The sequence below is a fragment of the Callithrix jacchus genome, chromosome 21 (genome assembly GCF_049354715.1).
Source record: "Callithrix jacchus isolate 240 chromosome 21, calJac240_pri, whole genome shotgun sequence".
Classification (NCBI taxonomy): Eukaryota; Metazoa; Chordata; class Mammalia; order Primates; family Cebidae; genus Callithrix; species Callithrix jacchus.
Genome location: NC_133522.1, coordinates 46022256 through 46037696, shown reverse-complemented (window position 1 = coordinate 46037696; position 15441 = coordinate 46022256). Strand labels below are relative to the sequence as shown.

Below are 15441 nucleotides of genomic sequence, written 5' to 3'. Positions count from 1 at the left end.
ATGCACACTTATGTTTATTCAAGCACTATTTACAATAGCAAAGACTTGGAGACAACCCAAATGCCCATCAATGACAGACTGGATAAAGAAAATGTGTCACATATACACCGTGGAATACTATGCAACCATAAAATAGAATGAGATTATATCCTTTGCAGGGACATGGATGAAGCTGGAAGTCATCATTCTCAGCACACTGTGGATGTTTTTATGGCTCCCAGGTGATGTAAGGAACCACAGGTTTAATTAAAGATAATGGTGATGAGTTGACTGGCTTGGGAAGATGTTGACTGCAAGGGGATTAGCCACTTCCCTTATGAAGGCTTGCCTCTGTACCCATTGCCTTCATGATGGGAATAGTGGCTCCCTACTTCAGATTCCAGATTGTGGTTAATCATATCTAAGTCTCACCCAAGAGGCTGCCCTCTCCTCAGCTCTTCTTATTCCCCTCTACCTCAGGGCTGTTTCTCTCTACTGGAAGCATTAGAAGCTGCCTAGGAAGTGGAGTAATGCCCTGACATTCAGGGACAGCTGCTGAGTCTGACCCACAAACTCTGGCCAAGTAACTGATGAAAGGAGTTCACAGACACCAGTGTTTTGCCTATGAGAGCATGGCTAGGGGACCCCACAGCTTACAGACACTGAAAAGGGAGTCCAGCCATTCAGCCCACATATGCCAGAGACCCTTGTGTTTATTTTAGGACAGACTTAATGACAACGGTCTTAAGCAAACATCATCTTTGGGTAATCCACATTGCCAACCCCCCAAGTAGAGAGCATGTGTACGGATGATCAAAGGTTGGTTTTAGGACAACATGAGTAAAGAAACTATTCAGATAAACTCCTTTCCATTCCCCTGTTATCTGCTCTTTGCTGTTAGCTCAATGCAAGAGAATTAGTCTGCCTTCAGCCATAATCCTTTACCACAGCTTTTGCAAAGCCTCCCAGCCTTCCAAGAAGGTTTGCATCTTTCCTATAATTTTCCCCACCACCCTGACCTGTCTCCTACAGACAGCATCATGGGTATGCAACCATTGCAGTCCTACAAACCAAAGATTGTCTGCAGCCACCATCTTGCATTCTTAACAATTTTGTCTTTGAAATTGTGATTTGCAAGTGAAGTCCAGTGTGACAATGGAGCATGAACAGAATACTCAGAGCCACAGCTGCCATGTCATCCCACCTCTCACTGCCTCTCCAGGATAGATTTTCAGCTGTCCACTCTCCTGGACCCTGGAGCCCCTGGCTCCCCTTTCCTGCAACTGCCCAGCAATGGCTGTGGTCATCCAATTCATGGGGATCTGGGAAGGTATGCGGAGAAGGTCAGTGACAGCTCCCTGCAACATTTTTGGGTGTGGCAGCCCCCCTGACTCTAGCTGGCAGTACCATAGAGCTCACAGAGGATGACAGGGCAGGGTGGGTCTCCAGGTCACTGAGGGTTACCTATTTGACTGAGAGAGGCCTGGCTACATGTCCCCACCCTGGCATGGGTATGATGATGTCAGGGATCCAGGCAGGTAGTGGGGAACATGAGTGTGCATGCCAATTCACAAGGCTGTTACTGGGAGTCAGGGAGGGTCAGCACTTGTCCAGCCAGTACCACCATCCCAGAAGAAGTGGTATATTAAATTAAAAATAAAAGCCATTATGACAGAGAGAGAGAGGGAGACCACAGAAGGAAGGAAAAACCTTTATATTTTAGAACTTTAATGGTTTTTTCTGCTTTTCGAGCAAAGGGCTCCATATTTTCATTTGCTCTGGGTCCTGCAAATTATGTACTCAGTCCTGTCTGCATAATCCTACAAGTATGCAATAGGCCTGTAGGAGATGTTTGGGTTCTGCCTTGCAGCTGAGAAACGGAGATTTCAAGGACTTTATTGGGAGTCACCTGTAAACGGACTTAGGTACCAGACCGATGGGCATCCAACAGTGTTCTGGCTTGAAGGCAGTCAGGCTGTCAGACACCCCTGTGGTCAGACACTCTGCACTCTGTGGGCCAGCCTTGGCCTCCTCTGTACTGTAAGGCAAAGATGCTTTGCACTTGGAATCAGAAGACGGATTCTTCCAGCTCTTCCATTTACTAGTTGTATGACTTTAGGCTAATCCCTTACTTTCCCCATCCTGTGTAATTATAGGTAATGGAATTAAGAATTATTTCTCCACTGAGAACAGGTTCGTTGCTGTAAGCTCATGATGTGAAAGGACGGAGGACAGATGCATTATTTACTAACAATGCTGCTACTACCATTTGGCTTTCCAGGCCCTGGAGGAAGGAAGGAGGACAGAGAAGGGAAGAAAGGGGACAGGAGAGATTAATCACGTTAGGGATTAATGAAGATCATTTTACTGTATTGCTTTTATGGTAGTATTGATTTTTCTAAATAACCTTATTAAATAAAATGGAACTTTGCTTTAGAGATAGGAGAGAGGCAAGGGGAGTAGGTCTAGTCTTTTCTAGTCTTAAACCCCCTAATCCTGTTTCCTTACTTACAAATTAAGAAGAAAAGGGAGAAGATGTCAAGTAGAAATTAGTTCCAAAATTCTCCTATTTTCTAACCTTTGTTTTTGCCCATTTAAAGCAGGTGTTTGGTGTCTGGTTTGTATTTAACCATCTGCATCGATGTTTGTTAACATGGATGCAAATCTAATGAAACTGCTGGAAATGGTTTTCTATATCTCTTACTTCTATTTATAGCATAATTTGGAATCAATTTAAAATAGCACTTATATGCCTTGGGTCATTTCCAGGGCTACTGTTTTTATTCCATCATGTCACTGTGTGGCTTAAATACTTATCCAGTATTTGGAAAAGTTCTTAGCACATAGTCAACATTCATAAAAAGTAGCTATTATTGTTATTATGGCACTGTGAAAGAGAAAAGAAAAAAAGGCAGGAGATAGAAATAGAAGGAGGATGAAACAAGATGAAAGAGAGAGGAAAGTGAAGAAGGAAGGAAGGAAGGAAGGGAAAAATGAAGAAAAAATTGGGAGGGAGGGAGGAACAGAAGGTAGAGGGAAAGAAAGAAAAAAGAGAAGGAGAGGGAATGGTGATTAGAGCGGGAAAAGCCCTTGGGGATCATCTGGTTGAGTCGTTTCAATCCAGGCTGTATATTGTAGGATCATTTAGGAAACTTAAATAGATTCATGCATAAGCCCTCCCCAGTGTCTCCGAGCCAGTCTGCAGTGAGGCCTGAGCACTAGCCTGTTTTAAAGGCTCCCAGGTGATTCTGAGATACAGGCCAGGTTGAAAACTGCTGATCCCATTCAGCTCTCCTATGACTCAGGTGAGAAAGCCAAAACCCAGGACAGCCAAGGGTTCCTGCCTGCTCCAAGTGGCAGGAGGTCAGAGTCAGATTCTCTGCTCACAGGCCCCTTTCTCACCTTTCCTTATGGTAAGATATGTATGAGAAGCACCACTCTACCCCAAGGGCCACCTAACCCCACATCACTTAGGCAGGTCAGGGTGCAGTGATTTCTTTTCCTAGGACATGATGAGGCCAATGTGTCTCCACCCTGAGCTGCAGAAGCCAGGCAGGTGGCTGCCATCTTATAGCTCGACCTTTGAGACCCACACTGACATGTGTGTTTACCTAAGGTAGTTTTAAAATAGAATAGTAAAAAAATGTATTCACTAAATTTTGATAACAAAGAAAACACATTTTGATTCAACACTGTGCATTAAAATGTGAACTGTGGAATCCAGGCAGTAGATACATGGCTGATTGGCTTTCTGAGTGTTTGAAATTTTTTCATAATAAAAATTTGGGAGGAATGTTTTAAAAGGAGCTTGAAGAAATAGCTTTAAAATGTATTTGTGTCTCAGAGCACCTCCCTCTTTTGACCTCTCACCCAGAAGCCCTGTAATTCCTGCCTCAGTTTCCCATCTCAGGCATTGGGGCCAGGTTTAGGCTGGCTCATTCTTGGCTCCACACCCTCCTTTGCCATATCTGCTCTGAATGCCTAGAGGAACTGAGAAACTTCCCAGCATACAGATTTCCTGTGCTAAAACACCGGAAGTCCTGGACACTCTGGACAGCAGGCCATCTCCTTTGTTGAGGGTGATGATGATGATGATGATGGTTTCTGAATAGGACCAATCAAAGTCAGATCCTGATAGACTCCTGTATTTGGGCTTTTGACAACCATTCTTCTCTATAAAATGAAAGTATTGAACCAGATGCTTGTGACAGGTATCTTGTCTCGTTTGGATTATCCAGGCTGTTCAGTACTTTCTCTTGTTCAACTGTGTTTTCAGCAGAACCAGGTAGGAACAAAAATCATAAAAATGTATAAGGATTGGCCGGGTGCGGTGGCTCAAGCCTGTAATCCCAGCACTTTGGGAGGCCGAGGCGGGTGGATCACGAGGTCGAGAGATCGAGACCATCCTGGTCAACATGGTGAAACCCCGTCTCTACTAAAAATACAAAAAATTAGCTGGGCACGGTGGCGCGTGCCTGTAATCCCAGCTACTCAGGAGGCTGAGGCAGGAGAATTGCCTGAACCCAGGAGGCGGAGGTTGCGGTGAGCCAAGATTGCGCCATTGCACTCCAGCCTGGGTAACAAGAGCGAAACTCTGTCCCAAAAAAAAAAAAAGTATAAGGATTGATTTTGCATTATTGGCAGAGTCATTAAAAGGCTTGAGAGTAATTAGCCGGGTGTGGTGGCAGGCGCCTGTGATCCCAGCTACTCTGGAGGCTAAGGCGGGAGAATCACTTGAACCTGGGAGGTGGAGGTTGTAGTGAGCTGAGACTGTGCCACTGCACTCCAGCCTGGGTGACAGTGCAAGACTCCATCTCAAAGAAAAAAACATTTGAGAGTAAAGTTTGGAACCAATCATTAATATTAGTGATTTACTGATAGAATTTTTCATTCTCTCTGTATCCTTGGATTAAGAAATTAAGATATGCATCAATTTATCACTGAATTACTTGTCAAAACATACAGTGACATACTATTCATATTTTAATTATCTAATTATGTTATTTACTTTTCATATTTTAATTATTTTATTTTATTAATTGATTAATGGGGTTTATTTTATTGATAAGATTAATTACTGCTCTTAGCTTAATCTCGCCATCTTCTCAGTATCTTTTGCATAATGGGAACACCCTTTAAAATAATTGATATAATGAAACACTCTCCTAAGTAATGTTCTGGTCAATGTTTGACAATTAGCTATTGATGGGGAGAGAATGGGGAGAGAATTGATAGGAGAAAACCCTGATTTCTAGCACTTGCCAATTTCAGTGGTATAAATACTACCATCATTGCCACTTTTAAGCTAAATGGGAAAAAGACATCACTGTACTGCCAAGCTGAGCAGAGATGTGCACAGTCAGATCTCCCTGGCCAATGGCAGCAACTCCACTACACCACTGCATCTTTATGCTGCAAAAAAGTAGGTCAGAGGATGCTCCCTTATATCATAACATTGCAGATTTGTTGAGCATTAAGGGTGCTATTAGATAATATTATAGTTTGTGAAGCAAGCTTAAACATTGATATGATGTAAAACAGCACCTTCCTCAATGGTACTTTTACAGGAGAGGTACACAGTGCACAATCTTTGTACAAAGCCTTCCTGGGTCTGGATCTCCCTTGACCCTGCCAGCAGGGTTTGCCCACAGCCTCTCCTTGGTACCAATCCCTGTTAAATTGCCCCATCCATTTGTTATGCTTCAGAAATCCCTGCAGAAAGGGCTGCTGTACAGACATGTTGTCATCTCTAGACATCCATAACTGTGACAAGTGAAAAGGTCATGCCTTCAAACATTAGCATGGCAAAGAAGCCACGATAATGATTCATTTTTAAAAATCCCTTTGACCATTTCTTTAAAGGGCTGAAAATGTTTGAGCTGGATAGGAGAACATGGGCTAGTCACAGCATTTCTGTCTAAGTGCTGAATTTAATAACCAGAACAAAAATACCCGTTTTGGTAGGACACTCTTTCAAAGTAGAAATCTAAGTAAAACTGAGGAGTATTTTTTGCAGAGTAAGAAGGGCAAATTAAAAACAAACCAGAGGCCTATGATTTGGCCAAGTTATTTCTCTCATCAAATGCAATAAAGCTTGTGATTATTATTATTTTAAAAATAAAAAGGGAAAGGGAAGAAAACAAACAAGTCCTCAAAACAGTGTTGCAGTTTTTGGAGAACAGTTCTTCCAGTGGTTTGTTTTAAAGTCGCAGCCTTTGCAATGCATTGCTCCCCGGCATAGAGCTCCTAGAATAGAACAGAGACATTTACTTCAGAATTGGCTCACTCTCGTTGGAATATAAGCAGTGAGTGTTCAAATACCCTGGACTTGGAAGTTGATTATGGTGACTTACCATGTTCTCACAGGAAAGCTGTCTTTTGTTTTTTACGTCTTACCATTTTACAGATTTCCTTTTTACAAACACACTGCACAATCGGAAATCCTGCCCACAGCCTTGAGATGCCCAGGAGACTGTGAGGCATTAAACATGAATTGATTTTCACAGTTCTGCCACCAGCATTTCTATATTTTGTTCTAGGCATGAGGGTGTTGCAGGAATCAGGATGCTCATCAGGAATTGGGGGGTTGGGGGTGAAGGTGGTGGACAGGGGTCACCTTTCAAAGTTAAATTATATGTGGGTGTCATGGTTTCTGATTCACATATCCTAACTGTGAGAGAAAAATAAGGAGTAAATATTTAATTCTTCATAGGCCTGTAATAAATTTATTCACAGTTTTGCAATTTAAGTTATTTATGTTGGCTCTGAGATTTCTAATTATCATGCATTAGCCCTTTTCTCTTATGAGAACAGAATCTTGATTAGTGGGTTTGATGCCAATTAGAAGGTACTACCACCCTTAGTTCCTCTGTGGCGGCAGATCCATGGTGAGCTTGGGGTTTCTACAGCCAGTAAGCCTCCAGCAGTGGAGGAACATGCCAGTTCACCTTTTTGTAGGTACACCCAGTCTCTGCTCTCTGAGTTCCTCCATTAAATGCAAATGGTTGAAGGGAATGTTCTTGTTCTCTCACCATAAATGCTGAATCTTAACAGCTCCTCTCATTCCCTCTTCCCTCTCTAATCTCCTGCCAAGAGAGTCCAAAATGGTGCTACCACTTGGTCGAAGAGTGTGGCAGTTTCTCAAAATGTTAAACATGAAATTTCCATACAACCCCAGTACTTCCACTTCTAGGAATTTCTCCAGGAAAAATGAAATAAATATTTGTCCACACAACAGCTTATATAGGAATGTTTATAGTATAATCACTCATCGTCACCCAAAAGTAGAAACAACCCTGTGTGCATCAATGTGTGAGTGGATTTTAAAAATGCTGTATATCCATGTACTGGAATATTAATTGGAAATAAAAAGGAACAAAGTACTGATACATGCTATGACATGGGTGAACCTTGACATTATGCTTAGTGAAAAAAGTCCAGAAAGCTCGTTACCAAAGAATACATGCTCTATGATTCCATTTATAGGAAAAGGCAATATAGGGACGGCATTAGTCTGTTCTTTCTGAGACTGGGTAATTTATAAAGGAAAGAGGCTTAACTGACTCATAGTCCCACATGACTGGGGAAACCTCAGGAAACTTAAAATCATGGTGGAAGCAGAAGCAAACACGTGCTTCTTCACATGGCGGCATGAAGGAGAAGTGCAGAGTGAATGGGGAGAAAGCCCCTTATAAAACCATTCGATCTTGTGAGAACTCACTAGCATGAGAACAGCATGGAAGTAACCACCCCTATGATGCACTTACCTCCCACCAGGCTCCTCCCATGACACGTGGGGATTATGGGAACTACAATTTAAGATGAGATTTGGGTGGGGACATAGCCAAACTTATTCAGGGAGAGAAAGTAGATTAGTGATTGCTTAGAACTTGACGGGGGGAAGAGAAATGATTGTAAATTGGTAGAGAAATCTTTTGGGGTAATGTAAATGCTCTAAGATTTGATTCAGTGATGACTATACAACTGTGTATATTTGTATTTGGGTTATAATGGTATGTATGTATATGTGTTGGATAATATAAATATATTTGTAATGGGTTGAATAGTATCCCCAAAAACTAATGTTCCCTCTAGAACCTTGGAATATCACCTTATATGGAAATAGAGTCTTTGCAATTATAATTCATTAAGAAGAGATCATACTGCATTAGGGTAGGTCCTAAATCCAGTGACTGGTATCCTCATACGAAGTCCATGTGAAGAGACAGAAACATTCAAAGAAGAATGTAAAGCATCTGAGGATAAAAACAGAGGCTGAAGTTTTGCTGCCACAAGCCAAGGAATGCCTGGGGCCACCAGAAGCTGTAAGAAGCAAGGAAAGGTTTTCCACTAGGGGCGTTAGAGGGAGCATGGCTCTGCTGTCAGCTTGATTTGGACTTCCACCCTCCAGAACTGTGAGAGAAGAAATTTCTGTTCGTATAAGCCACATGGATTCTAGTAATTTGTTACAGACACTCTAGGAAGCTAATACAATATTATGTTTACAACTGAATTGCACACTTAAAACAGGTGAATTTTATAGTATGAATATTATACCACAATAAAGCTGTTAATAAAAATAAAAAATTTTTCTTTTATAGGCTAGGGGAAGGGAGGGATCAGAACCAAAGGCTGGGGACATACAGCCAGTTTTGCTGCATCTCAGAAATGCTGGAAGAGGACTTTCACAACAGTTGTGAGCAACTCTCTTTGATATCCAGGACTCTTGGCACGTCTCCAATTTGCCTACTTCCCATATTAATTATCACACGGTCAGTGCTGTGGGGCACATCTCTGCCACATGGCTGCTGACTCTGGAGAAACTCCCAAATGTAGGTTCTTTTGTGGGTGTCCAGGCTACAGAACTGGTAGTATTTTGACATTTCATTGAATGTCTCAAATCTCTCTGGTAAGCCATGGGAAAAGACATGACCTGGTATGTGCCAGTCTTAGAAGAAGCCACAGTGTTTCTATGGACAAGTACCTTGGAAGGCTTACGAGGCAAGCGATCAAGAACATAGTCTGAGCTTGACCTTAGAAATGGGGAAAGGGAGCTTATTCATGTAATTGGGGCAATGAGATAAAAATCAGGTAAAAATATAATTATGTTTGATTAATTTTCAAACCTTTCTAGTCCTTTTTGACAACATCTTGTTCCTTTATCATATTTTAAAAGTATCCTTAAACATTCATACATAGTTATTTTTGCAGTCCGTATCTGACGACTCTATCATCTGAAGTCCTGGTGTTAGTTTTCTCATGTGTTCTTTAGTTTTGGTTTTTGAGCTCATGGCCAGCAGAGCTTTCTCTGGGTGCATTTCAGTGGGCCTGGAGAGAGGACACCTTCTTCTAGAGTATGTTAGCTTTGGCTAGGCTCCTCGGCCATCATCAAACTACAATCACCTGCATGTTAATTCTTTAGCATGAATCTGACTCCAGACCAGTTTTACAAATTCTCAGGGGAGAGATTGTGTATAGCCAAGCCAATTTTACAAATTCTTAGGGGAGAAATTGTGTTTCTACATCTATAACTCAAGCTAAGACAGTTTCCTTCTCTCTTTGCCTTTGTGGATTTTTATTTTTTATTTTGTTTTTTGGTTACATATTTTCTGTTAAGATAGAACCCTTTGAGTAGCCTGGCTTTGGAGGTCTCACATTTAATGTTATGCCTCTCAGGTTGTCAAAGCAGCACCATTATATTCCCTCTGGCTTTTCACCATCAGCTTTTGTTTGTGTCTCTGGTTTTTCTCTCACTATCTGATAATCTTAGTATACATTTTAAAAGATATCCATTATATGCAGTCCAGAATTTCTAGGTGGCTTGTGGAATTGGGCTGGGATGTTGTGTCATCCATTGCCAAGAAAAGAAGTCAACATATTAATTTTGATGTGGAAAAGGAAACTTGAGAAGTTTCACAAATAAAGGTTTTCTTTTTCTCAGTAAATTGGAGGTGAGATTCTCTACTATAAGTTATGGAAGAGGGACAGGTTTGCGGTCTCCAGTGACTAATAAAGGTTTGCAAGGTTTATAACAACTGTGGGAGATGGGCATGGTAAAGAGTGGTTACAAGATCTGGTTAGCAGCAATAAGGGATTCACCTAAAGTTGACTAAAAGTGGAGGTTTCATCCCTATTGTTGAAAATGATAGATAGAAACATAGTTGATTCCAGAAAAAGGAGGACAGCCCTTCATGTGAAGTCTTTTCTATAGACAGAGCAACCAGTAACATCATTGTATTAGTCCATTTTCATGCTGCTAATAAAGACATGCCTGAGACTGGGCTATTTACAAATGAAAGAGCTTTAATGGACTCACAGTTCCATGTAGCTGGAGAGGTCTCGCGACCATGGAGGAAGGCAAGGAGGAGCAAGTCACATCTTACATGGATGGCAGCAGGTAAAGAGAGAGTATTTGTGCAGTGAAACTCCCATTTTTAAAACCATCAGATCTCATAAGACTTATTCACTATCATGGTAACAGATGGAAAAAATCCACCTCCAAGATTCGATTACCTCCCATCAGGTTCCTCCCATGAAACATGGGAATTATGGGAGTACAAATCAAGATGAGATTTGGGTGGGGACACAGCCAAACATATCAATCATTCTATGTGTGCTAAGGGACATAGGCCATGGCCCTCAACAGGGTTGGAAGAGAGCAACGTGCCATGGGTATGAAACTGCATGGCAATTTCTGCCTGGGGCTCACTTACTCAAGTTTCATTTTTCTGCCACCTTTCCTTTATTTTCTAGTGATTTTTGCACAGCAGTTTCTTGAATAAATTGTATTTCAAAGAAATTTCTCTTGAGGTGTGAGTTACCTGAGTGTTTTGCCAGGGAAAATCAAGAACCTGCTTTGCTGAACACTTTGTGTCCCTCTTGGTTTTTCAGTTCCTGCAATGATAACATCCTATCCAAATACTACCCTGGCCACACAGGGGCAAAAAAAGGAAATGAGCTGCACAGCACATGGTGAGAAGCCCATTATAGTCCGCTGGGAGAAGGAGGACCGAATCATTAACCCCGAGATGGCCCGTTATCTTGTGTCCACCAAGGAGGTGGGAGAAGAGGTGATTTCTACTCTGCAGGTAAAAGCATGCCAAATACAACACAATGGAATGAACTTTATTGGAAGAATAAGTCTTTCCTTTCACACAAGTGGGTGCAGATAAGTAGCAGATAATCTTTTGGAATTTATTTATGAAGCACCATTTTTCTTCCCTTTCACACAGTGAGATTACTGAATGGCCTTCAAAAATAGTGCTTCAGCCTAAGTGCTATTAAGAATAGGATTATTATGAACACAGCAGGAAACACAAGTGTAATAAAAAAAGTAAGAAATAAGGTTTTTAAATGACAGTTAATCCTTGAGAACTGACAGCCTATGCTGTGCACATGTTTTAACTTCCTGCAAAAAGAAAAATGAGATGGGCTTTGGCCAAAAATATTATCATAAAAAATATCTTGCCTCTTCGGAAAAATCCAAAGTAAAAATATTCTGTCATTAAGAGAGGATCACAAAAGCTAGAGAAAAGCACTGTGAGTCATGAACTGGGTTGTGCTGTTATCATGGGGATGGAGGCTGATTCTGTAGCACACACAGGGAGGGTAGGTAGAGAAGCCCTGTGTTTGTAATGCTTACCTTGGCTCTCAAACAAGGGTCCATTCCTGGAATCCTGCTAGAACAGGGATCTGACGAGAGTCATGCTGTCCCCTAGCCCTGGCGGCAGTATATAATCTCTTTCTTTGGACATGGTTGCTTTCGATACATGAAACAAATGTATATGTAGGATTTATGTCAAGCTGACCACGATATCCTGCATAAATTACACATCCAATTTTATGAGCTACAGCTGACATGGATAATGCCCATGAATCCTATTCATCTACACACTTACAATTATACTGATATAATTTGTCCTCACTGGGGTATATACATGTGTGTGATTTAGTGTGTGAGAATGTGGAGGAATGGGGGTTGTGTGAGTGTGTGAGTGTGTGTGTGTGAGTGTGTGTGAGAGTGTGTGTGTGCGTGTGTGTGAGCGTGCGCTGGGCATGGCAGGGGAACTGAAGGAGTGGAAAGAGAGCTTTACAGCCAGAAGTCAATTTGCCTACTGTGAAAGATGAATTTCTTTCTGCTTTACACATAGATTTTGCCAACTGTGAGAGAAGATTCTGGTTTCTTCTCCTGCCATGCTATTAATTCTTATGGGGAGGACCGTGGAATAATTCAGCTCACAGTGCAAGGTAGGAAGATGATAGCGTAAGATAATAAACACAGCCGTTTCAGGACAGGAGCTGTATGCTCAGCCTCGGGCATCTGTGTGGCTTCAGCTTGTCATGTAACCCTTCCTAATTCCCAGGAAATTTTGAATATGTATCAAGTCAGGGCTAAAGCAGAATTTTGCAGTGCCTGTGATTATGTCAAAGTAAAGCCCCAAAATGGGGAACAAAGGCCTTCAAGGAACCAGTCAGGATGACAAGCCCATGATAGTCAAGCCCATGCACGTGCACACAAGTATAGCAGTGGAAATTTCTTTACTCAATTTTAGGAATCCATGTACTAGACGATCAGAATGAAAGGGAAATTCAACATTTGGGGCCAAAGTAGCTTTTGAGTTAGAGATCCAAGCTAGAATAGTGACATTTTATGTCCTCCAGGTTTGGTCCAGTTCTTAAGTGCTCGGAAGTCTTGGGAAAGTGAATTTTCTCCTCCCTCAAATGTGATTCAGAAAAAAAAAAAAAAATGCTTCCAAATAAAAAGCGTCTGTTCTTGTCTAATGCAGACCAATCATTTGTGAGCCACGCTCAGCATTTCCTCTAGCGTTTCGTGTCAGAGGTCTGTGTGAACTAACTCTGAGTCTTTCTGTTGATGGCGCAGAGCCCCCGGACCCTCCCGAAATTGAGATCAAAGATGTCAAAGCCCGCACAATTACGCTCAGGTGGACCATGGGGTTTGATGGAAACAGCCCCATCACCGGCTACGATATTGAATGCAAAAACAAATCAGGTAAGTTCTTTATTTCCTCCAGCTTCATTTCCACCTCAAAAAGTTCTTTCATTTTTCTCCTTGTTAGTGTAATTTACCCGTAAGTGCACAGCTCAGCTCACGGGAGCTCAGAGGACACCATTTCCACCAGTCGGTCTCCCTCCTGGCTTTCCGCTGTGGGAGTAGAGTTTCATGTTGAGGCTCAGCTCTGCTTCTTTCTTTTGGAGTCAGCCCAGCCTTCAGTCATGCTTCCGGCTGGACTCCTTGACGTTGCAGCCACCTGTCGGCATGTCGGCGAGGCTGATGAAACCAGGCTTCCACCATGACCTTTTCTATCTCACCTGCTCCCTTCACTTCCTGTTTCCCCAGTTGGAGTGACTTTTGTAGAGCCTGATCCCATGTCCTTCACCCAGAGTGCTGAGCTCTAGCTGTGCTCGGTGTCTGTCACATAAACTGTGCAGTGGTGTTTGGTGCAGGAAAGGAAAAATTCATTCCTGGAAATGCCCAGGGACCATCAGAGACACTGGCTGCTGCACCTGGGACCACTCAGCCCAGAGCCCATAAATAAAACTGACCCCACTGCCAGGGCCACTGCAGGTGTGCCCTTCATTGTCTTCAAGATTAATGTCGGGCCATTTTGAACTTTATGATGCATCAGGCGAGGGTAGAATACCACCACTGTGGCCTCTAGTCAGAATTTTCACTGTGTCTCATAAAAGATATGAGGGATTCGAGCACACCAGCGTGGAAAGGGTTAATAAAACCCTTACTGACCACAAAAGTGGCTTTAGTTTTCACTACCTGGGGATCGCACGTTATTTCAGATTACCCGGTTATGACCCATTTAGGATCTTTGGCACGAAAGCTGTAGAAAACAATCAAGCTCAAAGCAACTGCGAGCCACAGGTTAGGAGTGAGGAAATGTTTCAGCAAGAGCAAGCCAGGCACAGGGCCAGGAAATGGCGACTGCGAAGGAAAGCGGAGGGGTGGCTCTTTAGAAACTCCAGAGAGCATCCATGTCCCTACAAAGGACACGAGCATCATTCTCAGCAAACTGACACAAGAAGAGAAAATGAAATACCGCATGTTCTCACTCATAGGCAGGTGTTGAACAATGAGAACACATGGGCACAGGGAGGGGAGCACTACACACTGGGGTCTGTTGGGGGGAATAGGGGAGGGACAGTGGGGGGTGGGGAGTTGCGGAGAGATAGCATGGGGAGAAATGCCAGATGTGGGTGAAGGGGAGGAAGGCAGTAAAGCACACTGCCACCTGTGTACCTATGCAACTGTCTTGCATGTTCTTCACATGTACCCCAAAACCTAAAATGCAATTAAAAAAATAAAAAATAAATAAAAAGAAAAAAAGAGAAACTCAGGAGAGTAGAACTTGAAGATTGAGAAGACAGTGGATCAAAGCAAACATAGTGTTTTGAAAAGTAGTGTCTGTGACTTGCAGGGTTGGAAATGCACATAAGAAAAGATGGAGAGGCCATCAGCCTCTGAAGTGCAAAACTAGGGATCTAGAAGTGAGGTGTCACATACACAAGGCCCAAAGAAGGGCCTTCCAGGGGCTGATTGGACTACAAGTCTCACTTTAGCTGAGAAACACTGCAGAGCCAGGGCCCTGGGCTCAGGGGTGAGGGGCAGTGACCTGGGGGGCTCGCCCAAGACAATGCTGAGCTAAATGAGTATTTTGAGTGGATGAGGATGAACAAGATTCCCAAGGGCCCAGGGAGGAGAGGCTGACCTTGCCTTTATTCTAAAGAAGTAGAATTACAAGTTCAGAGACGCAGGTCTTGAAGTGAAGCAGGTGCTTCTTAGGTGAGGCAATTACATTTGAGCAGAAACTGGCCTGGAACCTGTTGACAGTGATGAGAGCTCAGACAGATGCGATGAGCACCCTGGGGACAGGGACAGCCCTTTATCTCACTGGCTGCGCACCGGCTATGGTGCTACAGGCTGCCTGTGCTGTTGATGCTGAGCACACAAGTGGCCTCCCCTCGTGGAGCAGCTCAGGACCACCCCCGTCCTCAGGAAGGATCAGGCATTGCCGGGTGCTGGTGGCAGGCCCAGGCTCAGTGGTTTGGGACCCAGCCTGTGTGGGATTTGCTGCTAGGCCTGTGTCACACCAGCTCTGCACCTTCACCTGCTCCCCTCATCTGTGAAGTGGTTATCACTGCATCCACCTCAAAGGACTGGCAAGGAGACCACAAAGGCCACCAGCTGCCTTCTGCCTCAAGTCCTCCCTTCCCTGGACCACCCAGTTACTACCCTGTCCTTAGATCCCACATCTCAGCTGCTCACTCAGCTCCATCTCCCTTTCAATCCGGGCCTGTGGCATTACGTGTCATATACGTACCTCTGTGGTTACTGACAAATATACTGATTAATTTCACCTCTACCATGCTAGAGGCTCCTTGGGGGACCCCTCCACCTAGTAGGTCTATTTTCACCCAACTCATTTCTCCAAC

The 15441-nt window shown here is 43.1% G+C and overlaps 1 protein-coding gene across 2 annotated transcripts in view; it reads left to right on the top strand.

Annotated features, from left to right (window-relative positions):
• DSCAM (DS cell adhesion molecule) overlaps positions 1 to 15441 on the top strand; it is an 802011-nt gene that overhangs the window by 632648 nt on the left and 153922 nt on the right. For both annotated transcript variants that reach the window (XM_017967103.4, XM_035283348.3), the window contains exons 12-14: positions 10870 to 11066; positions 12129 to 12225; positions 12860 to 12988. In XM_017967103.4, the coding sequence (XP_017822592.1) occupies positions 10870 to 11066; positions 12129 to 12225; positions 12860 to 12988 (423 nt within the window). The remainder of the gene's footprint in view (positions 1 to 10869; positions 11067 to 12128; positions 12226 to 12859; positions 12989 to 15441) is intronic.